This window comes from Thyridium curvatum (assembly GCF_004353045.1).
Source record: "Thyridium curvatum strain D216 chromosome Unknown NODE_17_length_530222_cov_84.051745, whole genome shotgun sequence".
Lineage (NCBI taxonomy): Eukaryota > Fungi > Ascomycota > Sordariomycetes > Thyridiales > Thyridiaceae > Thyridium > Thyridium curvatum.
In genome coordinates this window covers 415833-428470 of record NW_022156772.1, presented here as the reverse complement: position 1 = coordinate 428470, position 12638 = coordinate 415833, and the positions used below count along the sequence as shown (strand labels likewise).

General features: G+C 55.7%; 2 protein-coding genes across 2 annotated transcripts; both read left to right on the top strand.

Annotated features, from left to right (window-relative positions):
* Positions 1-378: 378 nt before the first annotated feature.
* On the top strand, positions 379-8601 carry E0L32_003852 (uncharacterized protein; the record flags this gene model as incomplete). Its single annotated transcript, XM_031138197.1, has 4 exons — positions 379-514; positions 584-2676; positions 2733-7991; positions 8044-8601. 4 exons carry the CDS (start codon positions 379-381, stop codon positions 8599-8601), a joined length of 8046 nt encoding a protein of 2681 aa, XP_030998269.1.
* A 1828-nt stretch (positions 8602-10429) lies between these two features.
* E0L32_003851 (uncharacterized protein) lies at positions 10430-11223 on the top strand (the record flags this gene model as incomplete). The annotated part of the gene is made up of 3 exons (XM_031138196.1): positions 10430-10713; positions 10825-10975; positions 11071-11223. The coding sequence occupies 3 exons, from the start codon at positions 10430-10432 to the stop codon at positions 11221-11223; spliced, it is 588 nt and encodes a 195-aa protein (XP_030998268.1).
* Positions 11224-12638: the final 1415 nt, after the last annotated feature.

The window sequence follows — 12638 nt, the reverse complement described above, 5'->3', positions numbered from 1 at the left end:
CGCTGTAAAACCCGCCGAAAGTGGAAATGTGAAAATGTTAAAATTTACCCGGGCAGGCCTTTAGCGACCCCATAAAAACGGCATAAAACGTCGACCGCCTGCCTGTTTGGTGCTGAATTTTCACACCCCACCAAAGGCGGCGTGCCTGTCGTAGCCCTACTAACCAGACCAGATCTGGCTCGCCGGACATGAACGTCTGAGAAGGCTAGCTCAGCAAACCTTCAAGGCTCGAAGACAGTACCTTTTCACCCGCCCCAGCTTCGAAAGGACCCCAATTCTCTCTATACAAGGAGCGACGACTGCCGCGGGAGTCCTGGTTCGCTTTTACAGTGTCTCAAGGCCAACGCGCCATGCTATCGGCACCTCAGATGCGACACGATGACTGATGTGGTGGTCAACGGCGCCGGGACTGGCAGCATTGACCTGGTCTCGGCCAAAGCTGCCCTGCTCTCCTCCTCTACCAAGACCAGAATCTCGCAGCTCAGGGCCATTGACGACAAGATTGCTCAAGATGGTAGGTTTCTGCACCCCTAGGACCCGTGCTTTCTGGAGCTCGACCGAGCTGATGAACCGTGACTGTTAGTGATCGAACCCGCAAGCCTGGCCGCTCTCCTACCGACCCTCTTTTGGACGCACGCCTTCTACCAGGACAGACCCTCGCGAAGCGCTGTTCAGGCGTGCTTCGTCTCTATCTGCAAAAAGGGAGACAGCAGCCATCTGGCCCCTCTCGTATCCGCTCTACGCCAAGAATCGCACAAGGCCAACATTGCACCCAACAATGCCTTCGTTCTTATGGAATGGTGCAGCGTGCTGATGCAGGCACTGGCTGGCACCGCCCTGTGGGACAAGTTTGGCAAGGATATCGTGTTGAGCGACGCAGAGGCCCTCGAGAAGTGCCTACGGCCTCCTTCCCGGAGCGGACTGGCCCATTCGGCACTCGTCGTCACTCGACGCGGCTTCAGAAAGCTCTTTGCGGCGAGCGCTAACTGCGAAAAGACCCTGCAGGAAGCCGTACAGATCCTGACAGCCAAGGGAAACCAGCCGACGGCCAAGTATGCTCCCCTACTTGGCGTCATCGCCGGCGTCTCTTCACGCAACGACCAGGCACGGCCAGTCTTGCAGTCGGTCAAGGCCCAGTACTTTGCCTATTTCACCCGCGAGATTGTGGGGTCCAGGACGCCTATCCCCGTACATCTTGCCAGCGGCCTGCGCGACTTCTTCTCCGACTTTGTGACGGCTGAGGACCTCCAGGCCGAGATCGTCCCCCAACTAGCAAAGGGCCTGCTGCGCGCACCGGAGATCGTGCTAAACGACCTTGTCTCTCCTCTCATTGACGCCCTGCCGAAGGATATAGAGCTATCTCGGACCTTGAACGAGCATCTGCTCAAGCCGCTGCTGTCCAATGTTAAGTCTACCAATGCTGTCATCCGCAGTGGCGCCGTCTCAGTCTTTCGTAAGATTGTCACCAGGTGCTCGGACCTTGGCTCGCTCGAGAAGGTCGTAGATGAGATCCTGGGGCCCCTGAAGACGGGCAAACTCGCTTCGGCAGATCACAGGATTCTGCACTGCGAGATGCTTATCGCTGTTCCCAAATCGGAAGCCAGCGCCAACAAGATCGTGACGGGCTTACCGCTCATCACGGCCAAAGAGGGAAATGAAGCCGCACTAGCGGCTGAGACCGCCGCTCTCAATGAGAGTACAAAGATACTACTCTTTGGCGCCGCAGAGCTCCCCAAGGCCGCCTTGGATGCTTATGCAAAGGGCCTCGCTGAGAAGAAATTACCCCTGCGGAAGATATGGATTTTGGCTGCAGGTGAGCAGCTGTTGCAGCTGCGCAATGACACTGGCAGCCTGCCCGCCAATGCCATCAAATTTGCCGAGGTCATTTTGGCACCGCTCTTTGAGACGTACAACGATGTGCTCGCTAATCCATTGACTGCCTCGCAAAATGGACTAGCGACTGGTGCTTTTGTGATCTGCGCCGTTGCTCCGTTCCTCTTTGAAGCTTCAACAAGCTCCTCGCTGAGCGCCATGGCGAAAAAGTTCTCCATGGCCAAGCAGTGCCTCTCTCTGGCACCCAAGCCCTCCTTTCTCCTGAATCCTCGTATCTACAGCAAACTCGTTACCGAGGACGATCTGAGGTGGAATTATCGAGCCTTGGCTGCTGCTGTTGATGGCCTGCCAGAAGATGAGGAATCCGACGTCGGGGTTGCCTGGGCCCAGGCTTTCATCTACGTGATCTGCGCTAGCGGCATCAGCCATCAGGTTCGGCGGGAGGCCTGCGAAGCCTTGTCTCTGGCCTATATCCGGAAGCCGCAGCAAGTGTCTGCCGTTATCATCCATGGCATCTGGCAATGGCTGGAGTCCCTGGAAGCCGGTGATAAGGACAGCGCTGCTGTGGCGGCAAAGTCAGAAAATGCAAACCTGCACCTGGTGCTCAAGGCTATCTTCCTGCCGACCAAAGAGTTTTCACAGAAACATGGTAACGAGCCGGATAAGCAATTACTGGAACCTCAGCTGTGCTCGGTCGTCGTCCTGGCCCGCCCCGAACTCGTCCCTCGATGCAGCTGGATTGACCTATGCCTACGCTTGGAGCTCGACCCCGGAAGTCTAGCGCACAAGTACGAAAAGGACTTGCTACAAGAGGTCGCAAACCGTACTGACCTCGACCAGAAGGTAAAGTCCCTAGCAAGGCAGGTGAATGACCAAGATGCTGACTTGAATTTCCATAGTCCGAGGCCATCCGCAACGCTGCGTATAAGGCGGTTGCCGAGCTTGCCTTTGTCGCGCCAGATGTTATGATCCCGCGCATTGTACAGCTCATCCGCCATGATCTCGCAACCGCGCAGCTCCAGGATATCGGCCCCGTGGAGGCCGCCATCTTCCGCACACCCGAAGGCACTGCCTTCATCGATGTGCTGGCCAAGAAATCGAGCAACCTGCCGAGCAAGAACAGCAAGGACTATGACACTCTCAAGTGGGAAGAGGAGCTCCGGGCGCAGCTCGCCCAGAAGAAGGGCCAACAAAAGAAGCTGACGGCGGACGAGACGGCCAAAGTCAATGCTCAGCTTAAGAAGGAGGCCGAAATCCGGCAGCGGGTGCGTGGTGTCGAGGCCTGCCTGCGGCGCGGCGTCGGCGTCATCAGTAGCCTGGCCACCGGGCCGCCCACGGAAGCCAGCCATTGGATGGGGCCTGCTATCAAGGCCTTGCTCGACATCATTGACGCGGGTGCCTGCTCTATCACTGGCTCAATTGCCCCCATGGCGCTCTTGACGTGCTCCGACAAGATCTCACCCCGACTCGGGACCATGAGGCCGTTTGTTGGCGTTGCCATTTTGCGGGCACACGAGGTGTCGGCGCTGCCAGACAATCTGAAGGAGGAACCCTTTGAAGATCTTGTTACACGGGTCCTCTACCGCCTACGCTTTGCGGGCGAGCAGCGGCCTTTCGATCCCGTCTCTCTCATTTACATCATCCCACTCGTTGTCTTGGTTCTGCAACACGGTGGCTTCGGCGCCAGCACAGACGACCGCGACGCACAGGTCGTCCTGGCCATTGAAGTGCTCACCTTTCACACGGCCGTCTGCGCGGACGAGACCCTCCCGCGCGCCGAACTCTTCTCAGTTCTCATCGCTTCCATGCAGCAGCACAGCCAGCACTACAAGATTCTCCGCGACTGCTTCTCGGATATGGTGCGGTGTGTTGCGCCCAATATGACGCCGGAAGAGATTGCCGTTCTTGCACGCGGGGCCATTGTGTCCCAGGCCTCAGTGCGAACGACCGTTCTGCAGTCCCTCAGCGCCGAGGTCGATATGACAGACCTAGATTTCTCAGAAGAGATTTGGCTTGCGTGCCACGACGACGAGGAAGAAAACGTCGAGCTTGGTCGAGAGATCTGGGATGAGAGCGAGTTCCAAGTCTCGGAACAGGTCCCCGCCCGTATAATACCCTACCTGGAGAGCAAGGATGCCCAGCTCCGCAGGGCCGCAGCCCGCTCGCTCGCCGAGGCCGTGCAGCTTCACGCCTCGGCCATGGACCCTGTCCTGCAGCAGCTCCGCTCCTCCTACGCCGAATTTGCCAAGCCGCGCGTGCAGCAACTCGACGAATTTGGCATGCCCAAGAAGATGGACTTGTCAGACCCCTGGGAGCCGAGGCACGGCATTGCTTACGCGCTTAAGGAACTAGCACCGCACCTCGAGAAGGCGCAGCTTGCTGGTTTCTTTGACTTTCTGATCGAACAGGGGCCCCTGGGAGACCGAGACGACCGAGTCCGGGGCGAGATGCTCGACGCCGCCAACCGCGCCATCGAGATCCACGGGAAGTCCGTCCTCGATCAGCTGATGAAGACCTTCGAGAAGACCCTTGAGGCACCCGACAAGAACTCACAAACCGGTGACCGGGTCAACGAGGCCGTCATCATCATGTACGGCGCCCTCGCCCGCCATCTTAAGCCCGGCGACGCAAAGATCCCCGTCGTTATCGAGAGGCTCATTGCCACGTTGGGGACGCCATCCGAAACAGTGCAGTATGCCGTCGCCGAGTGCCTGCCGCCGCTTGTTCGGACTTGTAAGGACAAGTCGTCCAAGTACTTTGACCAGATCCTTGAGACACTTCTCACGTCCAAGAAGTACGCCGTTCAGCGCGGTGCCGCCTATGGTCTGGCTGGCCTTGTGCTCGGTCGAGGCATCTCGGTTCTGCGGGAGTACCGCATCATGACAAGTCTCAAAGGCGCCGTGGAGAACAAGAAGGAATCGCACCAGCGCGAGGCGGCGTTGCTAGCTTACGAGCTTCTCTCCACTATTCTCGGCCGGCTTTTCGAGCCGTATGTGATCCAGATCGTGCCGCAGCTTCTTGCCGGCTTCGGTGACAGCAACGCCGACGTGCGTGATGCGTCCCTGGCTGCGGCCAAGGCGTGCTTTGCCAGGCTCAGCTCCTTTGGTGTCAAGAAGATCCTTCCTACGCTCCTTGACGGCCTGGACGACCAACAGTGGCGCAGCAAAAAGGGAGCCTGCGACTTGCTCGGCGCCATGGCCTACTTGGATCCACAACAGCTGGCGCAGAGCCTGCCCGAGATCATCCCACCCCTGACGGCTGTTCTCAACGACAGTCACAAAGAGGTCCGGTCTGCCGCCAATAAGAGTCTCAAGAGGTTCGGTGAAGTCATCAACAACCCGGAAATCAAGAGCCTGGTCGACATCCTCCTCAAGGCCCTCAGCGACCCCACCAAGTATACCGACGAGGCGCTCGACTCCCTCATCAAGGTTCAGTTCGTGCATTATCTCGACGCCCCGTCCCTAGCCCTCGTCAGCAGGATCCTCCAGCGTGGTCTGGGCGACAGGTCCAATACCAAGCGCAAGGCAGCGCAGGTTATTGGCAGTCTGGCTCATCTTACCGAGCGCAAAGACCTCATTGCGCACCTGCCTGTGCTCGTCGCTGGGCTCAAACTGGCCGTCGTCGATCCGGTGCCAACGACGCGTGCGACAGCATCCCGTGCTCTCGGCTCTCTGGTCGAGAAGCTGGGCGAGGATGCCCTACCCGACCTCATCCCGGGGCTCATGCAGACGCTCAAGTCGGACACTGGCGCCGGCGACCGCTTGGGCTCGGCCCAGGCGCTCAGCGAGGTTCTCGCCGGCCTCGGTACTACGCGCCTCGAGGAGACTCTACCGACCATTCTCCAGAATGTCGAGTCGTCGAAGTCGGCCGTGCGGGAGGGCTTCATGTCGCTCTTCATCTTCTTGCCGGTTTGTTTCGGCAACAGCTTTGCCAATTATCTGGGTCGCATCATTCCGCCTATTCTGTCTGGCTTGGCAGACGATATTGAATCTATCCGTGAGACCGCGCTCCGCGCCGGTCGACTCCTCGTGAAGAACTTTGCTACACGTGCCGTCGATCTGCTACTGCCCGAACTCGAGAGGGGCCTGGCTGACGACAGCTGGCGTATCCGTCTCAGCTCAGTCGAGCTGGTTGGTGATCTCTTGTTCAATCTGACGGGCGTCAGCGCCCAGCAGGAGGATGCCGCTGAAGAAGAAGATGAACACGCCAAGGAGGCCAGCGTTTCTCTCCGCGAGGTGCTTGGCGACGAGAAGCGCAACAAGATTCTCTCAGCCCTGTACATTAGCCGTTGCGATACTGCTGGCGCAGTACGTTCGGCGGCCATCAGCGTCTGGAAGGTTCTCGTTTCCACCCCACGCACGCTCAAGGAGCTGGTGCCTACCCTCACGCAGCTTATCATTCGCCGCCTGGGCAGCTCGAACATGGAGCACAAGGTCATTGCCAGCAATGCTCTGGGCGAGCTCATCCGCAAAGCCGGCGACAACATTCTGTCCACCTTGCTGCCGACGCTCGAGGATGGCCTGCGGGCTTCGACAGACACCGACGCCAAGCAAGGTATCTGCCTGGCGCTCAAGGAGCTCATCTCATCGGCGAGCCCTGAAGCTCTCGAGGACCACGAAAAGACGCTCATCTCTGTTGTGCGCACTGCCCTCATCGACTCGGACGAGGACGTCCGGGAGGCGGCTGCCGAGGCTTTCGATTCCCTGCAGCAGATTCTTGGCAAACGCGCTGTCGATCAGGTCCTTCCGTACCTACTCAGCCTGCTGCGTTCCGACGAGGATGCAGACAACGCCTTATCGGCGCTGCTGACGCTGCTCACCGAGACAACGCGGTCCAATATCATCCTCCCCAACCTCATCCCCACCCTCATCGCACCGCCCATCTCCTCATTCAACGCAAAGGCGCTCGCTTCCCTATCACGCGTTGCTGGCCCGGCTATGAATCGGCGCCTGCCCAACATTATCAACTCGCTCATGGACAACATCATCAACTGCAAGGACGACGGACTGCGCGAGGAGCTGGACGCCTCGTTCGACACTGTCATCTTCTCTATTGACGAGTACGATGGTCTCAACACGGTCATGAACGTCATGCTCCAGCTCATCAAGCACGAGGACCACCGCAAGCGAGCCGCCACCGCATACCACTTCTCCCGGTTCTTTGCCGCGGCAGATATTGACTACTCGCGCTACAACCAAGACATCATCCGCGCCATGCTCATCTCATTTGACGATCGCGATCCCCAGGTCGTCAAGTCAGCCTGGAGCGCCTTGAGCGAGTTCACCAAGAAGCTCAGGAAAGAGGAGATGGAGGCTCTCGTTCCCTCTACGAGGCAGACTCTACTGCAGGTCGGTGTGGCCGGCGCCAACCTGCCTGGCTTCGAGCTGCCCAAGGGCATCAACGCCATCCTGCCCATCTTCTTGCAAGGTCTCATGAACGGAACGCCCGACCAAAGGGTGCAAGCTGCGCTTGCCATCTCAGACATTGTCGACAGGACGAGCGAGGCATCACTCAAACCATTCGTCACTCAGATTACGGGCCCGCTCATTCGTGTAGTGTCGGAGAGGTCGACGGATGTCAAGTCAGCCATTCTACTCACGCTCAACAACTTGCTGGAGAAGATGCCAACAGCCCTCAAACCCTTCCTGCCCCAGCTGCAGCGTACCTTTGCCAAGTCTCTCGCCGACACCTCGAGCGATCTCTTGCGCACGAGGGCCGCCAAGGCCCTCGGCACTCTCATCAAGTTCACGCCCCGTGTCGACCCCCTAATCGCGGAGCTCGTGACCGGCTCCAAGACATCCGATCCGGGCGTCAAGACGGCCATGCTCAAGGCGCTCTTCGAGGTTATCAGCAAGGCGGGCGCCAACATGGGCGATTCGTCTCGGGCCGCTGTCTTGGGCCTCATCGACATGGAGACAGACGAGCGCGACGATACCATGACGATCACCAATGCCAAGCTCCTAGGTGCCCTTGTCAAGAACGTGCCCGAGGATGCCGCGATCCCGCTAATGAAGAACCGCGTCATGACAACAAACTTCAGCCATTCGTCCGTGCTGGGACTCAACGCAGTGCTTCTGGAGTCGCCCGATGTTCTTTTGGGCAGCGCTCTGGCCGAGGACCTCCCCGCGCTCCTCTGCCAGGGCATGACCAACAAGCTGGTATGTTTTTGATACTTTTGTTATGTGCATCATTACTAACGCCTTGGTGCAGCCGTTCATTGCCGACAATTTCATACTTGCCACTGGCAAATACCTTCTGTCCTCTCACCCCAAGTCGTATGAGGACACCAAGGAGATCTTCCAAACGCTGGCCAACATCATCCCCCCCGGCGGACCCACAGACTCGCGCCGCTTGGCCCTGGTGCTCGTCCGGACCATCTCGCGTGTCAATTCGGACATGACCCGACCGCACATTGCTATCCTGGCACCTGCCATCTTTGCCTCTGTGCGAGACGTGGTCATCCCGGTCAAGCTGAGCGCCGAAGCCGCGTTCGTCTCCCTGTTCGCGGTTGCCGATGAGGAGAGCAAGGTATTTGACAAGTTCATGAGTGGCCCCGGCGCAGAGCTCCCTCCCAACGTGAAGCGGAGCATGGGCGACTACTTCAAGCGCGTGGCGCTGCGGCTGGGTGCGCAGGTGCGGGAGAGGAGAGAGGCCGAGGGCGGTGCGGGAGGCCTCGGATTGGCGGGAGACGAGGTCGAGGACGAGAAGGAGATTTGGAGCGTGGGCAAGATGGATGTTGGAGGGGACATCTTTAGCAGCACCGAGTAGTGTAGCCGGCGAGTTGTGCTATCTGGTGCTGTATGTGGGAAAGGATAGAGCCAAAGAAAAAGAAGACATGAAAGGACACATGATGTGAAAGGAGGATCTAGATGAGATTCTAGACATTAGCATCGGAGATTAAAAGGCGAATTAGGACAGAAGAAAACGTTTAAAGCATCATCATTCATCTATGAATACAAATCGGTATGCCTGTGTTCAGTGGAATAAGTCACGGAGCAAGATTATCTTCGAAAAGATAGGCAATCATATGCTGCAAGAGATACTTCTTTGCATCGTTTTATAGAGTATTTGATGGCATTCGCAAGCTTTCAAGTTGCACTGTAGAGGAAAGGGTTTCATAGCCTTTGCTTCCTAGGGAAAGTACAAGGCTAAACTGAGGGCTTGACTTGGCCTAGTCAGTTGCTCTGATACTATAGCCACTTCTGAAAACTTTGATGTTGAAGTGTTCCCCGAAACTCTCAGATCGGATCAGGCTGAATTGAAGAGCTGGTTAGGAACATAACCTCTAGTTTCTGTACATATTTCGCAGTACAGATGTTTCAAGGTTCCGGGGGAGTATTTGATAAACAGTGCCGGTCTAAATCTTTTCATCTACCGAATCATTAGCATGGATGCAGCAAGATTTCGGGAAATGCTATTAGAGACTAAGAATAGTCGATTGAATTCTTCCCCGGCCGTCCAAAAAGCCGAAACTGGTCGGAGTTGCTCTGAGCCTCGTGAAGTTTTGATGAGCGATCGACATTTGCTATGGTCGTTTCTATCCCAAAAAAGAAAATTGAGAGAGAACTTATCGTCGGCCATGAACGCGTCTGTTGGCTATAACCAGCCGTAGAGCGCCTGAAATTATAACTTCTGTTAAGTTCATTAAGTATGAGGTATCAGAATTCGCCCAACCAAATTATATGAGGTCAATACATGTAAGTACCCGTAACCTGGTTTAGCTAAGTTTCATTTTATCTGCAAAGTTTGCGCTTTCAGAGACTGCAGTTGAGATCAAGTCTAACTTTTGGAAGGGGACAGTTTTGAGGTAAAACACAATACTGTAACCTCTCATATCTACGCAGGTGGGCATAAGCCCATGAGAGACTTCGGCATTAAGAAGAATAGTTGAAGTACAAATGGTTGTCTTGAATCGTCAATCTGGCTTTGGACTACGGGCAATAGCATCGCAGCTGCTTCAATGTATTTTTACTTGTATTAGTGACCTGAATATACTGAAATTCACTGGAGGACTTGGGAACGAAATGCTGTGGAGCTTGAAGGCATGAGAATGAGGAAAGCCATCGGCATCAACACCATGTACAAGTCGTTCGAAGTGCGCTTGAAGGCGTGTTGAAGGCGAGAGTGAAGATCACATGACTAATCACATGAGATCCCCATCAGTCCTTCCTCTCGGCGTGAGTCAAATTTTTTTCTTTGGACGGTAGCCCTCGCTAGGTCAGGTGACTCTCACAGTAGCCCCAATCTAGCCCACAGAATCTGGCGAAATCTCTCTCTTGGGCTGCCCTACCTTTAGGACCCCCTCAATCTTGAAATTTCCACCACACCTCATCGACAAAAAATCGCCAACGACCATCACGATCAACGACAGTCAAGATGTGAGTGTCTGCCATCACCTACGCATCACCGGAGGAGATATTGAGCCTGCTGGTGTTGCTGTTGGATGCTTGCCGACACTTGAGGATGCGGAATCGATGACGACTACCTGGACACGACATCCCTTTCGTCGCCGGCAAGCATCTACAGGACATCAGTTGGCCCTGCGAAGCTATACATCACAGTGTCTTTCTAGCCGGGATCAAGTTGCTGACAATCAATGCTCCTTTTTAGGGTCAACCTGCGAACTCAGAAGCGCCTGGCGTCCTCGGTGCTGGGATGCGGCAAGAACAAGATCTGGCTCGACCCCAATGAGGTCAGCGAGATCTCCAACGCCAACTCCCGCCAGACCATCCGCAAGCTCGTCAGCGATGGCCTCATTATCCGCAAGCCCACCGTCATGCACTCCAGGTCCCGTGCCCGCGAGCTCAACCTTGCCCGACGAATTGGCCGACACCGTGGTTTCGGTAAGCGGAAGGGTACCGCCGACGCTCGTATGCCTGAGTATGTTTACTCCCCATCACAATTGATTGGACTGGTCGACGGACGCGACGAGAGTGTCTGACATGTCACGGGACGGGATGCATGGATGGATTGGCTGACACCTGATTACAGGCAGGTTCTCTGGATGCGCCGTCAACGCGTCCTCCGTCGTCTCCTAGTTAAGTACCGCGCCAGCGGCAAGATCGACAAGCACCTTTACCACGAGCTCTACCACCTGGCTAAGGGTAACACCTTCAAGCACAAGCGCGCCCTCGTCGAGCACGTACGTTTCCACCCCCACATCCCCGTGGACCATTGCTTTCCAAGCTGGTACCAAGCAGCATAGTCCTCCGTTACTGACCTGTCTCCCGCCTCCAGATCCACCGTGCCAAGGCCGAGAAGCAGCGTGAGAGAATCCTCAAGGAGGAGATGGATGCCAAGCGTGCCAAGACCAAGGCTGCCCGTGAGCGCAAGGTCGAGAGGCAGACTGCCAAGCGGCAAGCTCTGATGGGTGAGGACGAGGAGAAATAAGCGGAAGGTAGACGTCAACTTGCAGTTACTGAATGAAGACGGAAAGGCGGCCTGCATTCGGAGTAATCGGTTGGGTCCTTTCTACTTATCGACATCCTGCACCCATCTGGTTTTTTTTACTCGAGGCACATATGATGGGCTTTTGCATGTATCGTGGCATTGAAAAATGAAATCAATGATTTTGAAAGGAAAAGAGAGAAACGGATTCGAAAGCATTCATGGTCTTACTATCCTCTTGATTCCCAAATGAAGTGGCCTTCGGATGTGATTTGGATATTCAGGCAAACCGAGGGCTGTTGTGACAACTACCAAATGTGGATGAGCTTGCCCACGCTGTCTTGATGGGCCGCAGCAGTCAGTCAACTGAGCTTCAAATGTTCAACACGGAGTCACTCCTCGATTCCGTTTCATGAAAAGACGATTGAAAGCACGTGATGCAGCGTAGTAGTAATTTGTGTTTGGCATTCGCTTCGAGAACTCGGAATTTCCACGATGCACATATCTCAACTGCCTCAAGCCTCTGCGGCACACACGTCACATAACACAATCTCCTGGCCTCGGCCCTGTGGATGGGTCCTTTTCTTTCAAAAGTACCTAGGTATTCTTTTCTACAAGTAGATGGGACGAGGTCGAGAGAAGCGATGGCCCAAGCCGCAGCACTTGCCTTGGCGGGCTCCAGATTCCAAGACTTCTCTCGTAATGGGAATCATCAACCAAGACATATTGGGTCAGAAAGCTTCAAATTGTCCCTGGTATTGTGGTGATGTTGTGCCAGGACATGTCAGCATGTTCCCAAGACGATACAAGACCGACTGGAATACCAATGTGCTACGAAGCGGGCTCATCACCCCCAATTTAGTTGATTGGGGAAAGGAAAAGGAGAAGAAAAAGAGAATGAAAAGCCACGATCACAATGGAAATCTTTAAGTACTGCCAGTCCTGCCTGCTTGCCTGGGTGCCCTGTGCGTCGCCCGATAAGCGATAACCAGCCGGGCTACCAGCGAGGACGATAAGGCCGGACAGCCTCTGGATGATAGCATAGCTCCACTGTAAAGACGGCGGTTCAGACGCCCGTAGCGTGCCCCTCTAGGCGCCAAAAGAGAAGAATTCGCCCATTACAGTGGTGGCCGAAGACTGAAATGCGGGGACAAAATGGAGTTGATGTCCCGTCTGTGATTGCTCGGGCGTGACCTCGACCGCTGCTGTGCATCTCCGCACCAGCTTTCCCCAGCTATCCGCCACATCATCTCAAGGCACAAAAAAAGAAGAAGGGCTCAACTGCAGAGTCATACCAGCCCTGTCGCTATTCATTGGTCTTTCTCTTTTTCTTTTTCTCTGTCATTCTTCAGCTGGGTGACACCTGATTGTAGGCAGCACAGTACTGGGTATGGTTGTGGCCCTTGCAAGCTTCGCTG